Here is a 14,260-nt window from a genome sequence, read left to right as displayed (position 1 = left end):
GGTAGCCATGTTTTTTTTTTTTTTTTTTTTTTTTTTTGCCCGCTGCTGAATGGAGGCTCCGCCAGGGGGAACCACGGGAACTTTCGGTCTTTCATTTTTTTCTTCATCCGAAATAGCAAAGCGTGGAATTTGATGGGAGATGTCTTAATTATTATTTTTTTATTATTAAAGCATCACACATCACTCGTCTTTTACTTCTTCCAAGCAGAAAGTGATTTGGGCATGACATTTTTGAATAGGCAGATTTGTGGGCCACCATTTTTTAAAACATTATTATTATTATTATGATTCATTTCAAACATGAACAAAATGAACCTTTCCAGAAAAATAAATATGCCCTAAAATGTAAATACATATATTTTTTTACGTTTTTAACATGATGCGTATTGATTAAAGTTCTTTGTTTTGGTCCGCTAGCTACACTATTATCACTATTATTTTGTAAACCTATTTTTACGTTTTTAACATGATGCGTATGAGCAAATGATATTTGCTTTGGGCTACAATCTACACGTGAATATTATTGTTAATAATAATAATTAAAGTACAATTTAAAAAACTGTATCAATCGATTTTGTTGTCACTAGGCAGATTTTATAACATGCAGTGGTGACTTTTTGGACGCCTCGAATCAACTTAGTAATGTTTATATTGTGATGTTTTTATATTTACACGTATCAATATTCAACCATTAATGTGTCCGTTCTAACATATACCAGCATATATCGTCATCATAAACACGACATGAAATCACATTTTAGCAAGCCAGTAATAAAATTGCTTGGATTTATATACTGAAATTTGTCACTTGTTACTAGGCAGAATCAGCACGTGCCTAATTTTGGCCATTATTTTTTTTTTTCAATTAATAATCCTGTAAATGCAATGAAATTTTCTACCACCGCCTAAAGTTTCACAACAATGATCACGAGGCATAAAAACCTTCTACTCTTGGTTGATTAGAAACATATAAAACAAAACTGTCCAGTTTTAAGGTACCCCACTAGCGTTGCTTTGGTGTTTATGCTCACATTATTCTCTCATACCTTATGAGGGCCTTCTCAGTTATGCACCTCCCGTCTCCCCCACACCCCAGATGGCGAATGTTTTTTTTTGGGGTGATTTTATTTCGTCGTAAAACAATATACAAGCTTTATGCACTGTTGCGAAGAGACAAAACATGCAAAGGCTACAGCTTTACGGAGCTTAATATAATAGAGGAGATTAATTAAAGCAGTAAAGTATACCCATACCACCAAAAGTCATTATAAAATGAACCTATACAGAACGTGTCTATAAAAGAGGCAATTTAGGGCTGTTTTACTGTTATATTATTTGATGTTACATAGTTATTGGGGCAATGAGAGGCGTTTTTTTATATTAGGTTTATGGCGTACAATGACAAATGTTTTTTAACAACAAGCTTAATAATTTGCTCTGTCCCATTCTGGAAACAGGTCAACTAGGTCAAAAAGTGGCAGCCACAACTTGGGTTATTCATTTAACGCAAAATGTCTGTTCAAATGAATATAAACCCAATTTGTTTGTTTTGTTGAGTTACTGATATCTGTGGACTCTGTGTAGCTGGCATTAAAAGTTATTGTAAAAACCTTTAAGAAATTTTAGTATGTCCTGATGTTTCCCAACATCTACAAGAGAATCCTTGTTTTACTCTGTTCCTAGGAATCGTTGTTTATTATTTTTCCCACACGGAACAAATAATTTACTTTCTGTACATGCCCGAGGGGTCATGAAAAATAATCTCGTTCATTAGTGCCCCCTGAAAATAAATAAATAAATAAATAGCCCCCACGTTAAGAATCACCTTTCAACACAAAAGTCAATCATCACACAAATATGTCAAGATTTCTGAAATGTAAACAAAAGATGATCTTTTTGGTTGGGTCATTTTGGTCATCTTTCCGAGGCTTCGTAGTGAAAAAGGAGGCTTAAAAGCTATTTCACCGCTGCCAGCAGTTTTGAAAATTCGTCGCCCATGTTCCGCTATCGCAATTTAAGGAGAACCGAAATCACTTTAAAAGTCATTTGTGAAACACAAAGATTCAATTAAGCAAATCAAATTTTCTAGTTTTTTTTTTTTGTGTGTGTGTGGTTTTTTTTTTAAGACAAACATGACGGCATGCATCATCATGTATATGCTTGTTGACTCTTCCGCCAGCCTTTGCGAGAGTCACATGGTCCAGACAGAAGCTCCAGGACAAACCCGTCTCGGCGTCATCTGCAGATCACAAGATCTGGGACGAGCTCAAATGGGGGGATTGATCACGGAAGAGGGGTGGGTGCGAGCTTTATTTTGCTCTAAGAAGTCCCCAAATGACATTGATATTCCTACCAGAGATGTTATCTTAATACGGCATCCGTCTACTCAAACGCTCTATGGCACCACATTTTGACGATTGAAAAAAAGTTAAAAAAAAAGAAGTCTTTTGGTTTGTTCTACAATCAACAAGCGTTTGTTTTTTTTTGCTGAAACTGCCCCCCTTCTTGTATCTTCCAGTCTCCCTCCCTTGTGCTCAGTAAGTCTTTTGTTAGGCTGAGCATCCCTCACACTGCTACATTCCATGACTGGAGACAGCGCCCTGTGGCACCTCGTTTGTTGAAGACTATGTACACGGAACATCCAAAGTCAGGAGGGCCCATTTTCGGTAAGTATCGGTATCCGCGGTTGACACGGGGTCGGCTTGATCAAGAGTGTCCTCCGGTGTAAACGTCTTTGATCGCAGCCTGAAACCGGAGATCCGCCAAGTGGTTACCCGAGCCGCCGGAGGTGGGATGAGTCTCCGAAGACCAGCTGCTCACCCGCCGACGGGCTGGAGGGGATCCGGAGATGAGTCCCGCTGGGAGACCCGGAGCTCCAAGGGGGGCAGCTTCTCCCGCGGGTCTCCCCGGACCCCTCGGCCTCACAGCGCCGTCGAGGGCAGACAGCTGGACGGTTGGATTCAGCAACTTCAGAGAATGCAGGGCGACGGCGACCGGGCCGATAGAGAAGCGAGCGATCGGAACTGGAGACCGTACAGGACCCCCTCCTTCAGCGGGGTCTCGTCCTCCTACGGTAACATGACGGGGAGTTGTCCGGGCAGCCGGGAGTCCCTGCAAAGTGAGTTCTTTGTCCCCGTGGGGCGCAGGGGGAGTCTGGAAAGGGTTCATATCTCACAGACGCCAAAGAAGGAGCAGTCCCAACTCAGTTATGTCGCGCCGGTGAAAACCGGGTGGCTTCCCATTCAAAGACGCGTGATGAAGGCGGAGGATTCGCAGGACCAAAGACAAATTGTTTCGCCACACCCCGCGGTCCAGGTAAGACTGAATCAAAGCTTCCATAGCCCTTTTTCTCCAGTGTCATCACACCTAATGTTGAAGTCAAGACCTCACGAATCGCGATCGAGACTAGAGAGTATCAAGCTCTAGACAAGTCCAAAACTGTTATGTTCTGGGTGGGGTTTGTTGCGGTTAGGTGTCGAGGTTTTCTGTAACTCTCAAAGACAACATTTACCCAGATAGTTTCTATGTCTGTACCCTTGACTTGGGAACGTACCTGCACGTTTTTGGTCCGTGCAAAAGTACAATTAGATCAGTCCGATAATTTGTCCAATTTTGCTGAGAGAAAGGTAGCCATGTTTCTGACCGTGGACTGTCCGAATAGGATTGCAGTTCACCAGTTTCTGGCTATGTAAAACAGTCTTTGTGGCGGTTGGAGCTACCTTGATTCAAGAGTATTACTAAACCGTCTTTTTACGCACATCTTTGTAAGGACTCAGCTCCGCTTTTCCCAAGGATTTGCCACTGTAATCTAGGGCTTTGTGACTCTTCGGTCTTCAAATCTCAAGGTAAAACTACAAAGTGGAGACTTTAAAAAAAGAGAGAGAGAGAATGCCACAGAGAGCTTTTAGTCATGAAGTGTCAAAGGCCCATGGCGGCATCGCATCCTTTTGATAAGAGCTTTACTGTGCATTATTTCTAAAGGTTTACAACAAGCATGAGAGTTTGAGTTTGTGGTCCTGAGAAAAAGATAGGTCATGTGCGGCAAAGTCCTTAGGAGCATTACTCAGGCAGTCACAGAGCTTTAATGAGCATTGACTTATTCTGCTCTCGGAAAACAATTCGGGTATAACCCTACGGATGTTTACCTCCACCAAGGTCCATTTTTGGATTCTAACACCCCACGACAATTTCTTCCCAGGTAAAACTGAAGCAGCCCATCACGCCGACGATTCTGAAGAGTCGAGGAACAGTCAGCCTGCACCAAGGTTTGCGCTGGTCCCGAGTTCCGCACGTTAGCCGCATCTGAAAGCGCGAGGTATTTCGAGGCCGAGCTAGCACGCAGGTTATCCGCGTCATCAGAAGATTGATGGCCGCCTCTTTTCAGTAATACTCCGGACCAACCGGACTGGATGATGAAAAATAATAAAGTTCATTTGGAGAGCAGCTGCCGCCACTCTGGCGGGATTGTACTTGATGGCAAAGAGCCTCTATTAGCCTGGAAAAAGTGAGAAAAAGGGATAGAGGCCCAAGATAAGACGAGATGTAGACTGATTGGAGAGGGAGCCGTCCCCCGCCCCGCTAATCTTCGAGCGCTGGCTCACTTTTATCCCAGGTGTGATCCCCCAACCCCGTCCTTGTTTAGGCATCGATTATCCCGTCCAGACCCCAGAGCCGCTTGCGGGAATCAAAGCGATCCATCCTCCGCAGCTGGAAACGCGCATATAAGCGCAGTTGAAAGAAGCCGAAAGATAATCAATAGTCGGGTCAATCACAGGATTTGCCTTCTCAAAACTACTCGATTACGTACACAACGTCGGCCCGTCTGTCATATGAACTGCGTTGCCATCTGATTATGACCCGGCGCTGCTTACTTTAGCCCTGAAAGAGGAAAAGCATATGCACATAGTTCTTGACGTGGAATCGTAAGACATGACAACTTTTAATTGCATTTAGCACATTTTCCAAAAATGTAAAGCACGCACACTCACTTTCTTGCAACATTTAGTTTGTGGATTTTAGCTTTTTGTCAAGTACGAGTCAGGCTAACCCGCTTAACGAAGTCATTGAAAGGCTAGCAAATGCTAGCGCCCCCTGGTGGTTTTGGGGTGTCAACGCAAAAACTGCTATTGCACCCTGTTCGCAAGTTGCAGTTGAAAGGATGAATGCAAAAATTGGGGAAAACGCAGGTTCAAATGTTGGCTTTGCAATATGTCCAAAATGGACAATATTTCCAATTTTCAATGGCAGTAAATGAGCCCGACATAGGCTGAATTTGACATCTGCAGATTATGCGTTGAAAATCCGTTTGTTCGTCTATAACTTAAAAGGCATCTCTGCGGCATAAGCCTGTTTTTGTCAAAACACATCAAAAACATTAACCCGAATGAGCACTTTGAACAATGCCTTTGGGTGTTCGGCCATCAAAAGTTGAAATGGCCTGATGGTACTGAGCGAACGAAGCCAAAAAGGACAGGGCTTCCTCTTTGCCGGCCAATTTTCACTTTAGCTAACGCTTAACAGGCCATCAGCATGAGCACTACATTGGGAGGACGGCAGCTAACGTCGCCGGAGGCAGGACGAGATTATTCAGGGGACACAAATTAGCCTACTGCCCCCCGCCCCCCTTTTTTTGGGTGTTGTTTTGTTGCCGAGACACAAATGAGACATGGGGTGAATCAGATGGAATGCGGCGAGGCAGCATCTGTGAAAACACATTATTTGTGTTTTTTCTTGCTGCAATCACATTTTGCAAAAAGTGGGGCCATTTTCAAAACTTGTCTCCTGCGGAAATGAGAACGGCTGCCGATCATCTCCAAAGCGTTCGCGGGCCAGGCGGGGATGCGGGGGTTAGCCCCGCCCCGTCGCCATGGCAACAGCAGAAGTATTTTTTTTAATTTTGGGTCCATGGACTCTACCTACTTCTAGGGGTGTTTTTTTTTCTTCCAAGAACTGACACACTTCACTGCCATTGACGGCTATAGTCGTCAAGTTGATCAAATTGATCTTTCACGTCAATTGCTGTGAATGAGTATGTATTATGACGATAACGTGTAGCCCCAAATACCAGAGATTTACAAAAAGAAGTCTATTTTCAAGAAAAATGAATAAAAGATGAATATAAATATTTAAGGAGAAGTCAACCCCAAAGTTCTGTTCTATACACCCACATTAGTCTAAATAGGCCATTGTGATTAATTCTGTATTTATGGATATATAATTTAACTCTTGTGCGTTATTTTGACCATTTTTAGGTCTTTTTTTCCCTAGATCATTCTCGCAGTATTTTATCCTAAATTTGGCACACACGTGGTAGCGCTCATGCCATGTTATTACTGTTTTTATTGCCTACTTTATTATTTGCTCTATTGTGTGGAATGTTAGTCTGCTTGTGGAAATGAAAAGAATAAAAAAAATCATTGAGTAGTGTTAATATGCATATAAACATAAAACTCTTGAATCGTGAATGTCACACTTTGACGGATTGTCACCATCCGGGTGAAATTTCAGCTCCCTAGTGACTTCTTTCAATGCTTTCCCTTTCACGTGAAATGCCTTAGATGTAAAGATCAAAGGTTGGGATAAAATACCACAAAAGGGTGTATACGGCTCTTTCCCCCCATTTATCCATGTGAGATTTATGTGCAGATTTTAATTGGCTACTTTTTCAAACGTCTTGCTAACACTTTATCGCCAACCCAGCCAGTTGCTCGCACGCCAGTGTGAGAAACGCTACCCTCAAGAGTGCCCCTTCTGCATTCATTTTCCATCGGGATCATGCATTATTGACAGTGTCAACAATGTCGGTGCGAGTGTGAGGGACGCCAAACACGTGTGTGTGCCCGTGTGTGTGCGCGTAAGACAGACTGGGAAGAGTACATGTGGTGACGGCTTGTTTTGCCTTGCTACATTTTGCCGTAGATGGCCAAGCGGCGAGGAGTCAGCGCAGGACGTGGCAGGCTCCCGAGCGCTCACCTCCCGTCATCAAACAGGTACCAGACACACGTGCGTGTGTGCGCACGTGCGCACTTTTTAGTTTTTGTTTAGTTTTTGTGCGAAACGACAAGACAACATCGTCGTCCGATAGACATTAAAATATCAGAAGTGCTCCCAAAACTATGCTTTTCAGGACCCCCTAAATCATACATTGTGTTTTATACGTAAGAAAGTAGACTTGAATTCCAAAAAATGTCCCGTTCCAATAGTTGCGTCAATATGAAAAAATTTCATGCTTGTTTTGCACAAGAACCCCCCCCCACACACACACACACACACACACACAAATGGGTCGTTATTTTTACAAGTTGACACAAATTGACAGGGTTAACCTGGCCTAAGTCATGCATTGTTTTTTGCGCCTTGTCCCCATATAAATTGCTTCAAAATTGGAGCATAAACATTAAAAATCCAATCCTTGAGGGCTGGTTTCCTGTATATCTTTGAAGTTACTCTCTCAAACACACCTGATCCAAATGATTCTAATGATTTTCAAGCTCCTGCTTAGCTTGCTAATAACCGGAACATTTAAATCAGGTGTGTTGGGGAGAAACACCTGGAAAACATGCAGAATACCGGCCCTCGAGGACTGGAGTTTGACAACTGATTTTATGTGTGTAAAATACAGCATTTTGAAATTCTAGAAGCCATTTAAAGCGCTGTATAGAGATTTCGATGCCAGCCATGCAAACTAGTGCATTAGTTTTTGAGAACATTCTCGTCACAAGTGGGACACAAATATGAAATAGCACCTGTAATGCAGTGCATCATTATGTCTTTGGCGCTTGATGTATGGCATCAGAAGACACTTTTTTTTTTTTTGCTTGGGGGCCTCTTTATGGAGGTTGGAGTCTCATTGTCATTCCGGAAGGAGACGTCGCAGACGTCACGGGCCCGGCGGCGCGTGCGTGGCTGCCGGCGCATTGACCGTGTCCAGCCCAGAGTCATCTGACTGCGGAAGGAACAGAAAGACCCCCCCAAGGAAAGCGAGTCGAGGCAGCTGACCCGCTATTTAAAAACCCGGTCACACTCGCAAGACCTCACGCTTAATCCATTAAAACAGCGCTTCTCCAATGGGGGTACGAGTGGAAATTGGAACGGGGTTTCTGCAAGTCTCAGCGAAACTCCTGTCATGTTTTTTAATGTCCTGACTGGAACAGTGCATTTTTCAAGCTAAGAGCAAATTAATTGGAAGATGTTTGAAGTGTTTGTTTTTTTTTCCCCTTCAAAACAAAAGTCCATTAGAGTGTGGGGCGTTTTAGAAGTAATAAGTACATTCTACTGTCTCAAAAATGGACTGATCCATTACATAGGTCAACATGATCCACTTGATGGCTTGCTTTGCACAGTGCAGCCCTCCCAAAAATTGGATTGTGTAAAACAAACCAACACAAAAATTTTACTTAAACTGGTTCATTTTTTTTACCCAATTTTGTTATTTTTGGCCCAAATCGAAATGTAACATAAGTACTGCACTGACAGGAATATTACATTTTATTCTTTTCAAATTAAGAGCAAATTTATTGGAACATATTTGAAAGTTTTTTTTCCTTCAAAAATGTGTTGTTTAGTGGGCAAGGGAGTTAATAGGGAAAAAGTACACTTTCTGACATTCTGCACAATACAACTCTTCCAAACATTGGATCATTATGTGCAAAGCAACTCAAAAAATTTGGTTAAGCTAACCCAAGGAAAGCATTGGTCAATTACAACTATTTTTACTGTCTAATTTTGACCTGAATTGGGTTATTTTTGGCCCAAATTAAATGTAACCGTTTTAATGCCCTGACAGGAACAGTACATTGTGCTCTTCAAATTAAGAGCAAATGAATTGGAAAATGTTCAAATTGTTTTCTTCCCCCAAAAATATGTTGGTTAGGGGGGAGTCAAGGCTGAAGCTGACTCCTCATACCCCCAATCTCATCTCCAGGCGTCTGACAAACAAAGCTATCCTGCTAATGAGCAGAAGAAGCCTGGAATCTGGAAAGTACTGAGAAGAGGCTGGAACAGTCACAGGCTGTCAGGCGCAGACACTCGATTGGGTCAACCCAAGACGGAGATCCACTGTGACCCGCATAGGGCATCTCCTCTGCTTAGAAAAACCGGAGCGGTAGAGCCTTCACAGAGTCCTCTGAGAACTTTCGCTAAATTTGTGCAACACGGGGCCTACGGTTCTCCTGGTATGTAGACAGCGTTCTGGTTCCACATTTTCGAAAATGTAAGAAACAGTGATTAAGGGCAACTTTGGTTCTGTACTTAGACTCCCATGAGGAACCAAGCAGAATTGAAGAACCGCCACAACGTAGACCTCCAGAAACCTTTCCTGAGGTGCCCCATCCCCGGCAAAGGGCGAGTGGCGGTCCGCCCCTGACGCCCCCCCTCCAGCCGTACCGACGCCACAGCTTGGAAGGGTCTCACATCCAGACCACGTCCACGCCCACCACCCTCATCCCTCGCGCTAAAGTGGGCTTCTCATCCATCACCATCTCCAGCCGCAAAGTGGGTCGCTCGGCCAGTTTCGCCGCGTCCGACCGGACCCCCGAGCCCATGGACCCCAGGAGGGCCACCATCGTCAAAGTGACCGAGCAGAGGACGACCGTCAGCTCCGCGCCATGGATCCCCCCCAAAAAAGCCGCCATCATCAAAGTGACCCAGCATCAGGAGAGGATCTACGGCCCGGGAAAGGAAAATGGGACGCGGGCGTCCATCCTAGTTGGACCTCCGGTGCAAAATGGTAAGCCGGTTTCCGCTGAGCTCCCTGGGCAGGAACCCAAGAGAGCGGCCGTCAGGAAATTGAGCTTGGGGCTCCCTCGGGAGACCTTTCGGGAAGCAGCGAAGAACGACCAGCAGGGGGCGTTTACCACCAGGTGGAGCTCCACTCCATGCCTCACCCTCATTCAAACGCCGGGTAGGTTGGACATCCATAATCGGGTCGAAAAAGGACTGATCCATAATTGGTTCAAAAATGGACTGACCCAACTTGGTTGTAATTTTTTTGTTGTTGTTTTTAGCCAACATTATGAATCCGTTCTAGCCGATGCATCGCTCCCGCTTGGAGCACAAGCGGAAATCCGAGCGTCCTTAACTGACCAACAATAGCTCTCCCTCATGTCATTTTACAAAATCCAAACATTGCGATGCGAAGGTCCCGGCCGGCGTCCTCGTTAGTCAGCATGACGTCCTCGCGCTAACAAATCTGTTTGATTATGCAAACGGAGCCAGCGTGCTGCTCGTTGACGACGCGCACTGAATAAATCGTCTTTGGTGGTGTCGTCAGCTGTGGCTAAAAAGCAGCCCGACGCAAGGGAGACATATTGTATCATTTGGCCCATTATGCAAACAAAGCGGAATTTGAAGAATTAAAAATGTCGTACGGAAGTTGATATTTTATAACTAATGACAAACGAGTAACTGAAGTTAGTTTAAATTTGGCAAAAAAAGGCAGCTAAAAAGAAGACATTTAGGAGCTGAAATTTCACCCTGATGTGAAAGTTCAATGTTCAGCGAGCACTTAGTCATCACAATAGTCCGGAGTGTGCCGTTTCTGCTAGAATGATGTGAAAGAAAATGACCTTATGCAAGATTTGGACCATTTTGGGTCCTATTAGTTAAGGGATGGATGATTAAAATAAATAAAAAATTAAAAAAGGCCAAAAATGGCCACAAAGTAGCTGAAAGATTTTATTCGATTTGAATTTCCTTGCAATGTAGAGCCTCACCAGTCTCCAGAGGAGGTCCTGGCGTTAAACGCGGCCGCCATCATCGCAAACATCAAACTTCAAAGGCAGCTGAGTAAGAAGACAGCATCACCCTGCCGATCGGAGGGGGATTCCGCCGCCTCCCCCCGGGGAAATTCAGGTGCGATTATTACTCTTCAAATGCAATCATCCCCCCCCCCCCCCCCCCCCTCCCGCCCCCTTATTAAACATCGATCTAGGTCACAATGAGCGCAAATGTTGCAAGCGCGGCGCTTTCCCTTCCGCAGCCGCCGCCTTTGATTGAATTGTCCTCCGACGAAAGTGACGACAATGCCGTTGTCTCTGGATCCGCAGCGGCGGGAGACGGGGGAGCTGGCGCAAACGCCGAGGGCCGCGTCCCCGACCGGGACGGGCCCCGCCATCGATCGGCGACGGGCGCTCCCGACCTGGAAAAACCGCGGCGCGCTATTTCTCTGCAGGTGACGAACTCGGAAAACATGTTGAATGTCATTTTGGCGGTAATGTGGAACTGCCGATGCGCTCGAATGGCTTTGCCGGTCAAAAATGTTGGGCGGGTTTAGATTTTCAGGGGTCCTCTGTGGACTGCGTCCCCCGGCATTTTTGTTTTCCCACAAGGACAAAAGTATGACGTGGTTGCGTGCAGGAAGCGCTGCGGAAGTCCAAACCGAGCTTCATCGCTCGCTCGCGGGAGCGCGTGCGCAAGATGGAGAGGAGGGCCCAGGAGAGAAGGGAAGGCTCCGCAAGCGGGGGCCCCCAAAGTCAAAGCTTCACCGCTCGCCCACAACGGGGACCTCAACAACACGCCCGCCCCGCAAATGGTAAGACCACTTGTAAATTGTCCTCAAAATCAACGTTGATGAACACTTAATGGCTCATTCACTTTTGTCTGCAAGGAACAGCAATAAAATCCCTGGGTCACTTTGACCCGGGGCGTATTTAGCCACCCAAATGTGTCTTGAATGTGTAAAATCCAAATTTACTATGTTGCTTTAAACATTGATTTATGTTCATTTTGAAAGAAGGGCAACAATGTCTCTGGGTCAATATGACCCGGAGGGCTGCGTGTTTATCCAAGGGTCAAAAACTCCATTTTTTTTTTGGTATTTTCTTTGGGGTGTGGAACCCACTCACAAAGTAACAAAGTAAATACTTAATTTTAGACGTGTGTTACCTTTGTTTCTCTGGAATAATAATAAATATCTGGGTCAATTTGACCCGGAGGACTGCGTGTTTATCCAAGGGTCAAAAACTCAGTTTTTTTTTTTGGTATTTTCTTTGGGGTGTGGAACCCACTCACAAAGTAACAAAGTAAATACTTAATTTTAGACGTGTGTTACCTTTGTTTCTCTGGAATAATAATAAATATCTGGGTCAATTTGACCCGGAGGACTGCGTGTTTATCCAAGGGTCAAAAACTCAGTTTTTTTTTTTGGTATTTTCTTTGGGGTGTGGAACCCACTCACAAAATAACAAAGTAAATACTTCATTTATACAGGTGTGCTACCTTTGTTTCTCTGGAATAATAATAAATATCTGGGTCAATTTGACCCGGAGGGATGTGTGTTTATCCAGAAGAATCAAAACCTCATTTTTTTTTCATTCGAAATCATGTGTGGTTATCCCATAATTTTAGAAAATATTTTTTGTGTAATCCTGCTAGTAACTATATATGTAATAATATATAATAAATAATAATAATAATAATAAATAATATTTATGTGTGAAACGGTTATAAAGAAAAGCATAATTTTGTTAAACATACCTTGTTCTTCATGCTACGGTGTTCAATTATTCTCTTCCTTCCTTAGTGAAAATGGTTTGAGGTTATCTGAAAAAAAAGAAACATCATGCGTTTACCTGTTTTTATATAATTCACATATTGTTTATTTTTATACAAGAAAACATTGAGGCGCTGCTAAGCATTTCCAGTGAAAATGCGCATGCTGCCCTCTTGCGGCCATAGTAGAATACTACAACCTAACGATTTCAATGTGGAAAAAAAAAGTTTCATGCATTTCAACAGTAGTTTTCTAGAATACGCAACATGACTATTTAAAGATGTTTTTATTGTAAAACATCACACTATGAATACATACACGTTTTTTTGTGATTTCTAGATAATCTACTGAAATCCAGAGAAGGCGCCAAGGAACTCAAAATAAATCGGTCAGTCATGTGTGTGACTACGCGTTAAATATGAAGAAATATTATATCGAGCAAAATGTTTTTCTTTATGCCAGGCCCTTAATAGACGCGAAAAAGCGAAAAGAGGAAGAGAAGAAGAAAAAGAAGAAGGAGGCCTGTTTGACCAATAGACAGCGGGTGGAGCTTTTTAAAAAGGTAACAAAACTTCGCACACTTTTGTTGTTGTTTGTTTTGTATTTTCTATCCAACCCTTTTGTCTATTTGTGGATATGACACAGTTCTAATATTTTCGTTGTTTTCAATTCTTTTTTTCTGACTATTTCCCAATCCAGGACTGTATTTGATTTGCATTCTAAAGTTTTTGCTTTGTAGCGGCGCGAAACCAGTATTGTCCACTAGAGGGTAGTGTTGCCTCACATTTGTCAAAATTTAAATCCACACAAGCCGGTTTTTGTTCGACGAAACAATGCGCCTATTTTCGAGGTTGTAATTAATTTTCGAGTCTGCTTAGTGTCGCAGCAGCTTTCATGAATCATAAACAGTCAATCATATTTATGTGTTTTGACCTCCTGCCCTGCACTTCCCGTCCTTCCACTGTGAACTTTGTCTAATGGTGTCCTCAGCGGGACAAAAGTGTCCATTATAGTGGTTATGAATGTGTTGAGAGTTGCTTTCAATATTTTCAAGAAACATTCGCAAATTTCTCGCCCTTATTGGACTTTTAAAGATGTTTCTGTTTTTCTAGAAACTGTTGGATCAGATTCTACACAGGAGCAACAGCTGAATGACAACTGAGGGGAAATTGCAACAGATGCAACTAACTGTATTTGTGATATTAAAGTATTGATAATTATTCAAAAGATTGATTTATTTGTTGTATGGAAAATGATCAAATCACAATGAGGTTGGTACAGTTATTCATTTTTTAATGCTAGACCAGTAAACATTATAAAATGCCAAACAGGCTAACGACTAGCATCCACATTGTGGTGTTTTATATTTAGATTAGTCCACAAATGGTGCAGCAACTCAAATATACACACAACAATACTCACAGGTATATATTCTTTATCCTCTGAAACTAGCTCTATATTGCATCTTCTTACGTCTCAATGACACTTTCCTCAAGTGGCCAAATTGTGCACATCAGAAATAGCAGCACAAAACGCAATTGAATTGACGTAAAAAGGAAAAAAAAAAGAAAAATAAAACTCGCTCCAAAACATTTTGCAGTAGTGCCAAGTTATGAAGCGCCAAGATGGCCGAATGTGACCTCGTTGCCACGTTTTAATGAAGAGCGGCCGGCTTGAATGGCGTCTTTGTCCCATCGCACACTACCCATTTATTACACGGCTCAGCCAAAGTGCATGAATATGTTTCTGCAAGTAGAAACGCCATTTTAA

The 14,260-nt window shown here is 43.2% G+C and overlaps 1 protein-coding gene across 1 annotated transcript; it reads left to right on the top strand.

Annotated features, from left to right (window-relative positions):
* Positions 1 to 2,523: 2,523 nt before the first annotated feature.
* c17h10orf90 (chromosome 17 C10orf90 homolog) lies at positions 2,524 to 13,663 on the top strand. The gene is made up of 12 exons (XM_088439512.1): positions 2,524 to 2,666; positions 2,745 to 3,315; positions 4,199 to 4,265; positions 6,919 to 6,989; positions 8,924 to 9,173; positions 9,254 to 9,901; positions 10,705 to 10,851; positions 11,046 to 11,170; positions 11,356 to 11,530; positions 12,830 to 12,878; positions 12,953 to 13,052; positions 13,603 to 13,663. The coding sequence occupies exons 2-12, from the start codon at positions 2,794 to 2,796 to the stop codon at positions 13,639 to 13,641; spliced, it is 2,193 nt and encodes a 730-aa protein (XP_088295638.1). The 5' UTR covers positions 2,524 to 2,666; positions 2,745 to 2,793; the 3' UTR covers positions 13,642 to 13,663.
* Positions 13,664 to 14,260: the final 597 nt, after the last annotated feature.

Source organism: Hippichthys cyanospilos, chromosome 17 (assembly GCF_059441005.1).
Source record: "Hippichthys cyanospilos isolate Australia breed blue-spotted pipefish chromosome 17, RoL_Hcya_1.0, whole genome shotgun sequence".
In the NCBI taxonomy this organism is placed as follows: Eukaryota; Metazoa; Chordata; class Actinopteri; order Syngnathiformes; family Syngnathidae; genus Hippichthys; species Hippichthys cyanospilos.
Note: the sequence above shows the minus strand (reverse complement) of the source record. Positions and strands in the feature narration are given on the sequence as shown.

Excerpts from the sequence above, each read along its gene's own strand:
- c17h10orf90 (XM_088439512.1), top strand. The coding sequence starts at position 2,794 with ATGAGTCTCCGAAGACCAGCTGCTCACCCGCCGACGGGCTGGAGGGGA. Across the intron at positions 9,174-9,253 it reads CGGGGCCTACGGTTCTCCTG|ACTCCCATGAGGAACCAAGC; the intron begins GTATGTAGACAG and ends TTCTGTACTTAG. Across the intron at positions 13,053-13,602 it reads GGGTGGAGCTTTTTAAAAAG|AAACTGTTGGATCAGATTCT; the intron begins GTAACAAAACTT and ends CTGTTTTTCTAG.